The sequence below is a fragment of the Lepisma saccharinum genome, chromosome 4, assembly GCF_977018435.1.
Source record: "Lepisma saccharinum chromosome 4, izLepSacc3.1, whole genome shotgun sequence".
Classification (NCBI taxonomy): Eukaryota; Metazoa; Arthropoda; class Insecta; order Zygentoma; family Lepismatidae; genus Lepisma; species Lepisma saccharinum.
The window spans coordinates 65,332,812-65,348,324 of record NC_139232.1 but is presented as its reverse complement, the minus strand read 5'-3'; the positions used below and the strand labels follow the sequence as shown (position 1 = coordinate 65,348,324).

Sequence of the window (15,513 nt, the reverse complement as noted above, 5' to 3'; positions counted from 1 at the left end):
AAAACACGCTCCTTGTCAGCACAAGGCTTGGGGGCTGGGATGAAAAGATTTACGCCGCTGACCACCACGGTGGACCCCCGGTGGTTCAGATGTTGACTCGGTTCGTTACGGACTGGACCAACAAAAAATGAAGGTCTTGATAAAGCTCGAGCCATAGGCACGAATAAGAGCTCTCTTTTGTTCTGCCGCCCCTTGGAAGCCGAGCTCTGTAGCAAGGGCTGGTTCGGAGGAGAGAGACAAGCCTCATTCCCGTGCCGGTCGAGAGATCGAACGGCGCTTTCAAAATCGAGACTAGGACGATACGACCTCTGTGAAATCGAGATAAGACAAGACTTGGTAGAATAGAATAGAATTTATTTCAAGTATGAGCCAGCTGTGCATACCATACAAGGATGAAAATTTTGTAGTGCAATTTTCCTACACCCTTCCTCCTCTGTCTACTTCCACATTCACACCGTTTGGGAGTTCACAAACACCGTCTTTCATTTCCTTTCTTTCACTACACTTGCACTGTTAGCTGGGTGATTCATAAATTTTCTTAGATTTATTTAGTAACCCCCCCCCCCCCCATCCTTTCACACATTTTCGCTATCCCTACTGAGCTTCTTTGCTCTCTTTGCCCAGACATGGTGTAGGAAAGTTCCCAGATTCCTTATTTGCGTCTCCCCCTTCTCGGTCTCTCCCTCCTAATAACGGTTGCCATTATATTCTCAATGTTAGCTTCATTTATTTCACTGATATATTTTTGTCTTGCCTCCCCTGTTTCCTTGCACTGGAGAATGTGAAATTTCGCCTCGTCTTCACCGCATAGCGGGCATTCTACGCTCCCGTCCTCCCGTTTTAGTACCCGAGAGAATGGTTCTCGTCAGAGGCTTTGGTAAACTGTAACATTTATATCGTTTGAAAAGAAAAATTACTTGTGACATACTAAACAGATTTGAGGACCAAGGTCGTATTTAGGGGAGTGTCCCCCCCCCCGAAAGACTTATCAAGTACTAAAATTAAATAATGAAAATATGCTCGTTTAGCCTTTGTTGTATAATTGCCTCTGAACTTATTGGAAGACAATGATTATATTAGCAACATACGGCTTTGAAGGACAGGAAGGACGAATTTAGGGGGTCCAGGGGTCCGGACCCCACGAAAGACTTACCAAGTACTAAAATTAAGTAAGGAAAATATTAGCATTTGTTGCATAATCGATGTTTATTAATTTCCTCTGAACCTTTTACAAGGCAAGTATTATATTGGAATAATACGGCTTTGAATAACATTACAAGGAAGATTTATGTACACTACTACTCAAAGTAATATGCATAAAATATTAATCAGAAAAGTATTCTCCAACTACATGTAACATCATTTTTGTTATTCGATAAATATTCAATTATTCATCTATTTGACATTAATTCATTGCCAGGGCACTTGTTTTTATGTAAATTATTCCGATCTTAACTACAGGTAAGCTACGTAATGAATATGCGCTGTTATATCTCTATTCTTATACAGTCTTTTACCTATTCGTGTAATAATTATATAATATTAATTTATGTATTGTAATTAGTATTAATTTGATTTAATATAATTATTTTAATTTCATTATTATTATTATTATTCCTGAGACGCTTGGTTCGGACCCCCCCCGAAACATATTTATAGATACGTGCCTGAGGAGGACCTACCGCTTATTGAAGAAATTGATATGGCATACTATGTGTATGTATGCACCCCGATTTCAAATGATTCTCTCAAACAAAAGACAAGGTTTGGGATGTAAGGACGGGGGGTGAACCTTTGGGAAAACATCCAAATGTCAATCTCTCCTGCTCGTAGTACACCTTGGACTGCATTTTGCAGACTAACGAGGTTCTGGCATCTGGAGGGTCCGTGTTGTGTGCTATTTAATTTTTGTTCATAAATCTCCTTTCATCTATTTAATTTTATCACCATCCATCCTCATCTTCGCGATTAACCAAAAGTGGCATAGAAACAAAGTAAAATTAACCAAATCAATCAATCAAGAGACAAGTATTACCTCAGAAAATATGGATAAAATTATGAGGGGTCAATATCTTTTTTGAAAACAGTCCGTTAATATTAAGAAGAATGGCTGAAGTGCTGTTAATTTTATCAATGTTTCGAAGTTCTTGTCATACAACTTTTTCAAGAGTCACGAATACATAAAATGTCACTAACAAAAGATAAAGAACATCCTTGTACAACAATTAAAGCATATCAGTCGATTGACATTGCATAGTGGTTCGTATTCCACTTTAAACTGTAGGTCTAGTGCAGACTAGCTTATAATATAAGTGTGTTTAGTATCTTAAAACATATTTTAGCAGTTTTAGAGCACAGGGGTTTATCCAGAATTTTCCATCGGAGGTTATAAGTATGTATAAATTTAGAGCCAAAATGACCATAAGTTGGGCTTTGGTGAAAAATTGGGGGGGGGGGGGTATTGAGGAAATTTTAGCGGGTTGTTAGGTCATATTTAATAACTTTAGATACTATTTTAGAATTTTCAGAACTTGTTAGGAGTTTTAGAGACTTTTTATATAAATTAGTACATTGATTCTATTAATTATATAACAAACCAGTATATTTAGAAACTGTTTTAGGCGTTTTTAGCTCTTGTAAGCGCCTTCTAAGTGCTTAGAAGTCCATAGACTGGTTAATACACCTGTAGCACCACGGAGGCAAGGCAGCTTAGGTGTGGAGAAACGTTGGGTAATTATTCACGTTATGTATGTACTCGGTAGCACTTTCTTTCGCCTCGCGGTTATACAAATTCCCTGGAGGATGTAATTACGCAATTGGCATCCCCTCAGGCTTGAAGGGACAGTAATGGTTCTTTTAGTGCTCCTTGTCTCTGATTATTATTTTCCCGGAAAGGAGAAAATTATAGGCAAACGGTTGTTTTCTCGGGAAGTTGCGTGCACTGCCCTCTGTATTTTGTAAAAAAGAAGTCCGAGGACAAATCGAAGGTCTCTCATGTGTCTCCATTTTCCTTGAGTTTTCGTGGACTTTCCACCTCTGCAATTGAAGCTGGTTGAAGGAACAGCACACAGCAGTGTTGCCAATGTCGAGACAGTGAAATCACCACGAACAGAACCCCAAAAAAGTGTCAATTGACACAAATATGTATCTTAAAGTGCGTGTAAATAGATAATGATGCATTTCTGGCGCATCAAAACAAGAAACAGTGCTGTTCCGCTGATAACACACTTAAAATACGCACCAACTGAACAGATCAGACAACAAAGTTTCAATGAAACCAGAATGACACGTTTAACTACTCTAGTCTACATGATGAAATTCAAGTTGTGTGCAGAAATCCAACTGCAGTTCAAAACTGGACTGACATTTAGGCGCCATTTGGCGACTAATGTTTAGGATTTAGGCTTCAGACAGAGGAGAAAATTAAAATTTAGTAACCAAAATGTGATTCAATAACCAAAAGTCAAGTATCAAAACCAGTGCATTGAGAAAAGCATTAAATTATACAAATATGTTCTTCTTTTGGATGAATATTTAATAAAAGCAATCCTTCACTTGCCTGTGATTTCTTGACAAGTGAAACATTTATTTTTCAGCACAACAAATTCGCTCCCACTTTGATGCCTATTGTAGCAAATGTATTGCCTTCCGAGTTTGAATTCTGCCATTTTTTAAACTCGATGCAAAAAATTACATACTACCTGTCGTAGCAAGTGTATAGTAAGATGACAAACTTGTTGTTTTCTCTTTATTGCTGCTTCCACGTTAGAAAATTGATCATTACATAGGGGCTGTAGTGCTTCAAGCAAGCTATATATGGGACTGAAACTACCTATGGACTACCTATGGGACCTGTAGGTATAGCTACGCAAGTTTCATCAGAATTGAAGGTGGTGGAGAGTGTAAACCACTCGCCCCTTACAATAAAATAGCTGATGGGGCTAGATATACCCGGTGGAGGCACATATACACTCTGGTGCTACTTTATAAGCTTCAAGTTCAGTCCAGATCAGTGTATCTGGGCACAAAACGAATTTAAAACAAAAACTCCAGATCCTTAGAATTTATAAGGAATAATACTACATTCTTCGAAATTATCACTAGGTTGGAAACACTGGAAAGTAGTGTTGTAAAGTAAACAGCGTTTATTGTTATTGGTCAAGGTATACACGGTTCTCGGTACATTTCTAATCGCAGTTGCCGGTCGTCTACCGTCTAATTTTGCGACAGACGCCGAAGGTCTCACGCAAAAAAGGGGGAGGCGTACACACACACACACACACTTGCTTACATAACATGTCTTGGTCACACATGCACTATAGCTTTGGCGATTTTCTTTTGAAAAACTTGTTTCGGTGCATTTATCTTCTTTGTTTTGAATATTAAATTTATTGAATGACAGGCCGGGACAATTTCAAAACTCATTGTATTTTTAAGTTGACAAAAAAAAGCTGTATTTTTGGGTACTTAGAAGCTAGGCAAAACCAGTCTCATCTTTAGTATATTATAGTGTATTACTCCCAAGTACTGCATAGTGGACATTGTTCCTAAGATAGGCAATTTCTGTTTTGTCTTATGTACAGTCACCGGAAATAGAAACGGCACATCTAGATTCTAAAATCCTAGCATCTGTAAGGCGTTATGTGTGTTGGCAAATTTTCAATGGAAACTTCTACCAACGCCGTGAAGTTAACCTTGAGGGAAGCGAGTATTTCACGATCTATGTACCCATTTTTTTATGCCGGTGACTGTACATTACATTGATTGTTTTATTTTACTTCGCTTTTCAGCCAGTTTTAGATAATCGCGAAGTGAGGATGAATTGTGATACCATGAAGTCCATGAAAGGACAATCACAAACACATATGGACAACAAACAACGCAAACCCCACACATAGGCGTCCGCACGAAGGGCAAGGGGGCAATTGCCCCCCCCCCCCCCCAATCATAGACGTCCGCATATTTTTTTTTCCGCGGAGCAAGGTATTTTTCCATCGGGCATATTATCCCGATAATAGTGTTGCCCCCTCAAAAAACACCACTTGAATTTGAAATTATCACATTAATGTAAATTACTATGACTGAAATCAAATTATAGGTGTGAAATATACACTGTTAGGTTGACATTCGATTTCTAAAGGGGGGGGGGTATGGTCATCCTTGCCCCCTTCCAGAGGTCCATGTCCCTACATTATTATACTTTCACCTAGAAATTTAGTGTAGAGGAATCTCATCGCCATTATTAAAGGATACTAATATTGCCCCTCCCCAGCCTTTGATGGAAATCGATTCTAAGGGGGCAAACATTGAGGTAAAAGAAAGCATGGCTAGTAGAATCTAAGAGTAGCAGGACAAAAATATACTCAAGATAGAATTTGTTTTCACGTCTTTCTTGCACTATTTCTTCCAGACGGCCAAGAGCACCTGCAGGGGGCAAATAAAAATGAATTTTGTAAAATTTTCTTGTTCGCTTCGCTTGCAATATGTGCTTTTCTTACAGTCTTGTCAAGTTCAGAGCCATTAGCTAGGGGCGGCGAAGTTGGTCCTGGGCGCCGAAATGAAAAAAATGTAAAAGAATGACACGGCGGCCCATGGAATGTTTTGTGCCATATTAAATCAATATTGTATTCAGTTTACAAAAGTTTGGATCTATTTTTTTTTCTCGCTTCGCTCGCAATTTTATTGTTTTCTGTAATTCATTGTAAATTGCCAGAGAGAGAGAAGTTATAACTACCAAGTACTTGTACTTCAGGCTCTTGCTGCTAATCTGTTTTGTCTTAAATGCATGAACACAATTGTTTGGAGAAAATGGAGCGCAGTACATTTCAGAGACAATTCATTTATTCATTATAGTGCCTCTATGTTGCTGCATTAGACCATATATAGAAAGTATATACAGTGAGAAAAAATGAGGATTTTCTTTCCCGACTGAAATTTCATTAAGGCTTTGCTCCCCCCCCCCCCAATCAGAGGGTCTGCGCACGCCTATGGCCCCACAGAGAATTATACACGCTGCGAGTTCAGACCTCGTTAGCCTATTAGTTACCGAGGTGTACTACGTGGAAGTGGTTGCGTACATCAGACTCTGCCGTATGATGTGTATTATTTAGGAGTTATAGTTTGTTTTAGGTTTTATATAGTTCAAAATAACATGGACAAGAAAAGTTATTGTTTCTAAATTCTATAATAATACTTATATTCTGCTAAACTTACTTCTTTTTAACAACTATAAAATGCTACTAAAACCAACTGTAATCAACGGTGTCAAAATCTGAAAGAACAACCCTTTAGGATATTATTTTGAAATATCTTTGTAATTCAATAGCCAACATTATTTACTACCAACCATTATTTGTACAAAAAGAAAAATACAGTGACTAATAAAGTTATGTAATAAATCATAAAGTATCACGGAAAAAGTATAAGCATTTTAATGAATAGATTAGTGCAATGTTGTCCTAACGTTTATGAGAACGAATAAAGCATTTAGGACAGGATTATTATTAATAATTATGTTTGGGCAGTGATTAATTCTTTAAATCTGTGTTAAAAATTTGCAACACAGTAGTAGTCTGCTTGATAATTACTTAAGTATTAAGTAACAGTAACCTCAAGTATAGACATGCTACACAAACATAGGCAACTTAAATCTTACAATTTTTACTCACACACACTCACACACGCTGTTATGATACTTCCTAAACATATAATTCAGTGTACTATTGTGCCAGCACACTTCTTTTCAAAAAAATTAAATGCGATAAGGCTCAAATGAAATTATTAATAATAATTGTGCAAATTGCTTTATCAGTTTTCCTAAATGTTGAAATAATCACTAACCTGTGTAATTTCAATTCTGATATACAATACACGTATGTGTGTGTATTTTAATCTTTTTTTTTCAAATTTTATTGTCATCTCCATTAATTTTAACATTTTTATTTGTTATGAAATGTTTCGCTTGTTAGAAACCTGCGTGCAAAATACAGACTTTTTTGACACTTCTATGCCATATCAGGCTTTGAATCTAAATATTGTACTGTTACAAGAGTTGGCAATTTATGAGGGAAATTACGATTCAAAGTTTCGACAATAATTAGACCATTTTCTAAGTAAAGGGATATAAGAAAATTAGCGACTGTAAAAGTAAATTTTCGGCAAAAACTTCATAGAAATGTCATGCCATTTAGTATATTGATTGCGGGGTCGAGTGTGTGTGTGCAGTGGTGACAGAGCTTTTGACATCTTAATGTAAATCTAAAAATAACAATAGCATTGGAAAAATGCATTTCAAACATAGATTTAGGTTTTCTTTGAACCTCCACCCGACCATTTATGAGAACCATAACAACGTTTGCGAGTTCAAGTCCTAATCCAGGCATGAGAGTTTTTCCTTGTGTCTCCCTTCATCAGTTTTACTAATTATAATTACCATTTATTCTCATCGTCGCGATTGGACAGAACACCAACAAAAATAAGAAAATTACAAATGTTATTAGTTGATGATCTTGTTCCCAGAATGAACGTTCTATCAGTAATCATGTATGCTGTCATGTCATTGACTGTGGGTGAACATTTAGCACAAGAAAACAATTAAGCTCACATTTGCTTTCATATACCTGGCAACCCTGTACCGAGGAGCTAACCGAGGGAGGTTTTTAAGAGGGCGGAGTGGGGTAGGTAGGGAAAAAAAAGGATAGTCAGGCACAGTGAATTAATCTTGTGACGGGGGTTCTTTGTCTAAAGTCTACAAGCAACAACCCAGCGGGCACGAACAGGCTCAGACCTCAGCAGGCGAACCTCGAGTTTGAGTGCCTCCGGTCTGGTCGCCTTTGAAACATGTCATCAACTTCGTCTGAGAAAGTTGCGACCAATCGTGACAGTGTTTACAGAGAAAAAGAACCAATCGCCACGCCGATTACATTTTAGGCTGTTAAGTGCGGTACCAATCAGTTCCAGAACGTAATTAGAGGGAAGATGGAATGGGGAGGAAGGTGGATGGAGTGGGAGAAAATGACAGTGAGAAAAAGAGAATGTCGAAGATGGGTTTTCGAGGAGAAATGAGGGGGTTCTGAAGTTCGTGCACGAACGCGTCCGAAGCGCATGCCGAACTTTGCCGATCCCGAGCAGCCGATACGAAACAACAGGATTTCGCAGCCCGACGAGCAGTCGCGTGGTGCCTCTCCTATCGGTAGGGTGTGTTCGTGATGCGAATATGTGAGCGGGCCAAATCGTGAGATTACCGTGTGCAGTTTCGCCCGTGTGATGCGCGAATACGTATGTGGAAGATACCAAAGCGTTCGCAACACGATGTCAGTAGACGGAAACATGTTTAACTTTGTGTGGTGCGGTGACTGTGAGAGTGATGTTGGTGGTGCACAGAGACCCCATGTTAGATGGTTCCATAAATCAGTTGGGTTTGTACTATTGTGGCTGTCTGTGGCGTCGGCCGCAGTACATATAGAGACAAATGAGATAACGCAGTTCTCAAATTCTGAAACAAGCTTTCCTTCGTCCACGTCCGTTTCGTCGTCGTCGTATTCCTCGCCATCGTCGAGCGTCGAGTCCTCGTCGGCTAGTACCGCAACGTCTCCTCAGACTGTCGAAAAACTCCATCCTTTTACGCAGCGTTTCCGTCATCACATCAAAGAGCAAGCAGGTAAGAAACGTTGCATAACATCATGCAAAAAAAAAAAAAAATCTCAAGTTTGCAAAATGTTGCTTTGGTATTAGTCTTCTTTCTGCAGTTTCATGAATCAAAATTTCACAATTCCTAGAAAACAAGTTGACATCCGGTAGATTACTTTGTATATATTACATGTAGCTTGTATATATTACATGTATTGCAACAACCATGCATGTTAAATGTTTAAGTTAAACCATTTCGCATGTTTAAAGATCACTGGCTAAAATGCTGCAAACGTTTGTTCTGTCCGAGTATTGGCACAATAAGGTTGACACTATAACGCTGATTTCTCATACGAAATCGCCGGGAATTGTACCGGAGATCGCAACTGCTTCCAGACAGGCGACCTACACGTGTTTTGGGATGAAAAGAGAGGCGAGGGGAGACAACATTTCGGCATGCGCAAACGGGACCCGGCCGTCACCGGCAACTTTAGTAAACATTCACGCAAAATAATTGCATTACATAACTCGCAGTATAAGGGCAATTGTACCGTTACACAACTGTAACCAAGGCTATATAAGACTCTTTGGCCATTACTTTTCATGCAGTCGGAACATAATATCGTGCATGCTCTTGAAGTAATCTGGCTTTGCGATGCGAGACCCCGCTCACTACATTCTACCGTAAAACACTCCCCCCTCCTCACAAGGTATACAAACGGAATTCAGAAAAACCTATAAAGAGATCCATTCCGACGTCGCACAAAGGAAAAATAAAAACCTGGGTTGTGAGGAATATAACGAGGCGAAGGAGACGGGGAAGAGCATAAAAGACTTTTAGAGAAAACTCATTGCATGTCCCACAACAGCCCTTAGTTATGCTGGCAAATTATACTGAATTGCCGGCTGGCCTCAAAATTTTAATGAATTCGTGACTTGTGAAAAAGCTCGAGGGAAGAATAAATGTCACGGAATCCGACGGAGGAGACACGACATTTTGTGACGTGAGACCCTAGGAAGGGAGGAGGGCTGAGACCCATTTCATGTGCTGCGTTGTCTTTTCTCTACCCCTCCCCTCCAAACTCCTACCCCTCAACTTTTGTGTGCTTTTCTTTCCTTCGAAGTTATAATTTATGTTATTGATTTCGTGCCGGTCTCGTGAACTTTCAAGATTTTCCCGGTATATTGTTACTCCATGCATCAAGACCATATATAATTTGTACTAACACACTGTGCAATACTGCAAAAACTGTGCATGGCATAATGATTCACTTTGCTTTGCAGCAAATCATATTAAAGACCAAACCTCATGTGGCAACAGCCTTTTGAAGGACAGAATTTTCCACTATTCTGCTTTTTTCAGTAAGTGCCCCCTGCTTCCAGTCACATCGTTGCTGTTACTTGTCTTTTAAATTCCCAATTGTCCTCACCATGGTTATTGCTGAAATTTAGCTTACAACACTAATCATACGGCTACACGTGCAGCAAAGCTATATTCAATTCAAAGTTAAAACAGCCGACGTAAGCGATTCGCCCTTACAATTTTGTGGAACTGTTCAGTTACCAACCATCAACCTAAATGTACCAAATATTTTACTCACTGTATTATTTCCCTTTCTAACATAATGCAAACTCAATGCTGCTTGTTAATTAAACACAGAATAAAAAGAGCCTTTTGAGCATTTCTCGTGTTTTTTAGTGGAAGTATATTTGTGTTTTCTTGGACGAGACTTCCGAACCAGCGACGACGCCAGATGGTGGGAGGGGAAGTCGATAAGTCTGCTCCGCCCCCAGCAAACAAGTAAACAAGATAAAATAATACACATGTTTTTGTCCAATTCTTGGGGTGCTATCCAGTGTAACTGTTTCCATGCTAGTTTTCCCCGGTTCTGTTAAATACTGTTTGGAACAGCTCATTTGCTTGAAATATGCTTTGCGCTATACTCCAGCCACTGCAAGAACGAAGTTAATGTAAACAAAACCACGTGACTTTTGAAAAATATTTCATTTCCTGTGTTATTATTTTGCCCATGATTACATTGGTCGAAGTTGCACAGCCCATAATAAAAAGCCACACAAATTCAATACAGCAGTTGAGTGGTGTTGGTTAATCACATTCACTATATTCGAACGCGCAAGATTACTACACATCTGCCATTCAATAGGTTTTGTCAGAAGCCAGGTGTATTTGGTTACAGTGACTTTGTTCTTATATCGGACAGAGTATAGTATAGTGGGATATTGTTCTCTGTATTTTCATGCAGGATTGTGTACTGGAGAACAACTCCAACACCATTTAAAAATATATTAAACTGTGTCGTCGTGACTAAAAATGAACAACACACGTGTATGTAAAATGAACCCTTGCATGATGTATATTTCATATACTCGTTCCTGTACACCCATCATGCCAGAGCGTTACTACATTATTATATTACGAACGGAAAGTACATAAAACGATGTATCCGAAGAAGCTTGCAAAGGGCACTGCCCCTTGCCTGGCTCTGGAAGAGGGAAAGAAGACCTGGCTTTTTCTGAGGCTTCCCCCTTCCCCTAGAGATGCAGGATAAGAGTGTCGGGTTACGTTTCCCAGGCTGCTAGGAGTTTGGTTTAGGTTTCCTGTGCTCGCGAAGCTGGAAGAAAGGGAATGGCAGAAGGGAAGAAGAGGAGAAACTAATCTTTGCATCAGCCATCAGTGGACGAACCTGCTACAGCTGGCCGAAAAGCAGGGAGAAGAAAGATATTTTCCGAGTTTCCCAAGATCATGCGCGGTACACTCTCAGGGTTGCAAGCTCTACTCGTAAAATTATCATGCTCTTCGCGTCATTGATTATTGGAATTGATATTTATCTAAGGAAATAAAAATTGTCTTATTAACCGTGCTCGCATAAGAAAGCAATATCTTATTATTGGAACAAATCCGATGAAGAGGTTGATCACAATAGTTTCCACCCCACACCCTCTATTAAAATTAATTCAAGCTGTTCTTGTGTATTCAAAGATGCTTGATTATGAATTACAAATGTTCATGGAACGCTAAACCAATTATAAAATTGCAAAACTAAGAAAACATTTCTGACCCAAATATAACAACTATTTCTTATGCAGAAAGGTAGGTCACTCTGCCACTTTTGGCTAATCGCGACGCTAAGGACGAGTGGTGTTTAAATGACATTGATGAACACTCACAAAGAAAACCTAAGTTGGCCCTGTCTCGAACCAGATCGAACTTGATTTCTCATTCCCCTTTATACACAGCTCTAATCGGCTACAGTTTAAAGTTGTATTCGAACCACTATATGTGTGCCTCCATAGGGGTTCGAATCTGGACCCCTTGATTACAATACGACGACAGCGAAGTATAAAGTACACTAATGGTTTGCAAATGCTTGGAATTTTAAATATTCGAATTCCTTGATTTACTTCCTTGATGTGTGTAAATGATACAAATGATACATACAGTGAAGTTACTTAGAGGTAGCTATAATTTGTTGAAAATAACCTGTCTATTGCACATAATTCAATAAACTGCTTGCATAGTACGTCTTTAAGGCAAAAACTTTTGATCGCAAATAATTTTAAAAATAGCAGAGGGCAGTTAGAATTCACCTCTATTAATGAAAACAATAATAACTGACCAAAGAGGCTGAAATCACCTCCCTTCTTATTGCAGTTGTACTTTGGAAAATCGTTTTAAATTCATTTTACCTCTAAAAAAACAGTTTCCAAAACGGCACTATTTAAGAAGAACACAAAGCACTCTGAGATTGTACTAATTGTAATAAATTATAAAGGAGTGAATATAAATGTTCAGGGGCACAATTTATTTTGTGTGCAATCTGGATTTTTGATGCAAAGAAAGTTTTGGAGCGCTTGTTCACGTTTGAGCACAAACCGGAAGTTGCATCTGAGTAGATAGATACTCTCAGATAATATTTCTTTTAGATTACTAATTTTCCGTTTACTCTTCTGTAGCGAAAGGCGAGATGACGTGGACCACACAAGATGGCGCTGTGAGGCATATCATGGCTCACGTTGATTTGTTCCAGACGCGGCAATAAAGACAGCGTAAATGAGTTTTACTTAGACAGAAATAATGCGTTTTGCGAGAGAATTGTTCCTCGATACATATTCTTCCATCATGCAATCAGATCTCATATCTGTTTCTGTGTAATGTTTTCACTTTTTAAAGAAATTTTAAATCTGTGTAAGGCGAACTGATGTCCTACTGCTATAAATACTAAATTAAATGCCACTAGTGCTCAAAGTTACTTTGTACACATAATGTGTGTATATATATATATATGAACTGCTGCTTCCTTACCTTGTTAAAACCGCTTCATGAAAAGCTACAATAGTCAACTGAATGGTGCCTGGTTTTCAACAAATCTTTTTCACTATTTTTTTTTCCAGTTTTGATTCAAACACTTCAACACACTGCGCGGGACAGATTCCAGCTTGCTTCAGAAAACAAGGTTAACACATAGGGGAGGGGTTAATTATTTGCAGATAAAGGGCATTTATGACTAGAAATGACGTATATTTGAAATATGTGAGCTTTATGAGAAACACGGGTATTAGAATTACGTAGTCTTATTTTTTTGAAATTCAGAGATCGAGGAGCAATAGCTATATTCTTTAAAAAGGTGCAATTGTTTGGTGCCTTTGTACAAGAATATGATATTCACAGAATGTTGGCAGCAAAACAATGTAGCCCAAGTGGAAAATCTAATGTACTTTACAGTGTTAGCAGATCATCAAGGCCGGATGTGGGAATGAGCAAATTGCCCACTGCTGTTTTCATGCACTTTCTGTAGCTAACATGATCCTACACGTTTCTAAGAAATGGAATTGTACCGAGTTCATGCAGAATATGTCTATTATTTTTTTTGGCGTTTTGTATCAATTCTTCAACCTCTCATTGCGTGAAGCTAAGTGGATTAATATGGTGACGGGCATTTTGCCTTTTAATTAGAACACAGGGATCAGGCTCATACTTGTTTGTTATGAGTATAGACACTTTAAAGAAAAATGTTGACGTAATATTCCTTGAAAAAATTCATAAATTTTATTTTAGTATCTTCCAAAATATTTAGTAATGTTCATTATTAGGAAAGCGGAACCCCAATAAACGTTTTGTAATTGCAAATTATTGCTTACACACATCATACAATATGTTTATGATCTTATTTACTAGTTTCTGTGATATAATTGTCTAACTGCCCCTTTCATTTTGTACTCCTCGTGGAAGAAAAATATTCCGTACAGTTCGCCTTCTTATTCTGAACATGCCACGGTAAACACGCTATTCCATCATTAACTGTTGGCAGTGAAGGTTGCGAATCCAATGCCCTCTGTTGGTAAAGATAACGCGTATTTTTAAGTTCCTTGCTACGGCGCCTATCTGCCTCGCATGTTGAGGTAAAAGAGAATGGTACTGGCAACCCTGCGTAATGCTGTGGTTTTTCAGAAGTTCCAAAGCCAGTTTTTTTTACCCCCCTGGTGTCCTCCTTGATTACTCGGCTGACCGGTGTTCTCATGTTTTGTAAATACCTGCACGTCTTCGGAACTAGGCAGGTTAGCGTAGGGATGAAGAGAGAAGAAAAGACCGTCCCGAAATATGAGCAGTTCGTTTCGTCAAGAGCTGTTTCCTGTCGCGGAAAAGCCGCGGAACGTAAGAAAAAGGAATTACGAGTTGGTTCGGGCAAGTCGTCCATTAACGGGGAAAACACAAACGTCATGGCTTCAACATTAGAAGTGCAAATAAATGTTTGGAATCGTTCGTTCATTTTCTAACATCAGCGAGTTCTTGAAATGAAGAGTGAGCTAATCCTAATTGAGCTGATTGACATTAGAGTGTAAATACGGAAACACTGATTTGATGTATTGTTTTTTTTACTAGTTTTCGGCCCAGCGAATTATATAAATCACTTTGCAAAGTTTCCATCAGTAAACATAACAACAAGTCCTTTAGATTTATCGTAACTACGTGAATATATCCTCATCAGACAAATCTCCAAATTTTTAATACGTTGCCTTACCTCGCAAACATATTGATTTGTGCGATGAACTTTAACTTCTTGTAAATGTACACACAACTGGAGTTAAATATAGTGTTCAGTATTATTCCATGAAGAGGTTGTTTTCCTCAATATTAGAAACTGACAATGACAACTCTCAAAATGCGAATGTAAATTTTACTTGGACGCATATCTTAATCTATTACGTTACCATGTTTGATAAATTCATAGTTTTTATGGTTATAAATCATGATGTAAAATTTGCACACTTATTTTGGATCTTTGTGGTCGAGGATTGTGATATACTTATTGATTTTGGATTGTCAGGTCAGTTACGTTTCTTTCACTAAGTAATTTGTCTTACATTTTATTATATTTTGGTTATTTGGACGTTGAGAACGACTGACATATGAAATGCATGAGTTTGATTGATTTGGTTTATTGTACTTCGCTTTTCTTCCATTCTTGGCTAATCGCGAAGATTAGGATGAGTGCTAATCATTCCTGGCGCGCTGTGCTAACCACTGCATCAGAGTGCACGATAAAACTACCACAAAGAATGTTTTAATCGTAAGAGAGAGGGATATTTAATAAATTCAGATTGTTTTAAGTGTAGAAAGATCATAAATATATAGCTGATTTGTTACATTCGTATGTACACTATGTTCGACTTTTTGTCAACTGAATCCAATTTTGTCGCCTAATTTCAAGTATCAAGTTTTTATACCCGATAGACTCATGATTGTCTTTCTGGTAGCTTCAGCTATGATTATAATGGCTTTACGGTTACTCATCCTTACAATTATATGCACACACCGCAATTCTGATTTGTAGCCTCATATCTTCCACAACATGAAGAAATAAT

The 15,513-nt window shown here is 38.3% G+C and overlaps 1 protein-coding gene across 2 annotated transcripts in view; it reads left to right on the top strand.

Moving 5' to 3' along the window:
- Nucleotides 1-15,513, top strand: part of LOC145986531 (BMP and activin membrane-bound inhibitor homolog) — a 252,946-nt gene that overhangs the window by 193,012 nt on the left and 44,421 nt on the right. The window contains exon 1 of one of the 2 annotated variants that reach the window (XM_083120649.1): nucleotides 8,161-8,659. The exons of the other annotated variant lie outside the window; for it this stretch is intronic. Within the exon in view, the coding sequence (XP_082976775.1) occupies nucleotides 8,266-8,659 (394 nt within the window). The 5' untranslated portion in view covers nucleotides 8,161-8,265. Of the gene's footprint in view, nucleotides 1-8,160; nucleotides 8,660-15,513 lie in introns of those variants that run through there. 2 annotated transcript variants of the gene reach the window in all.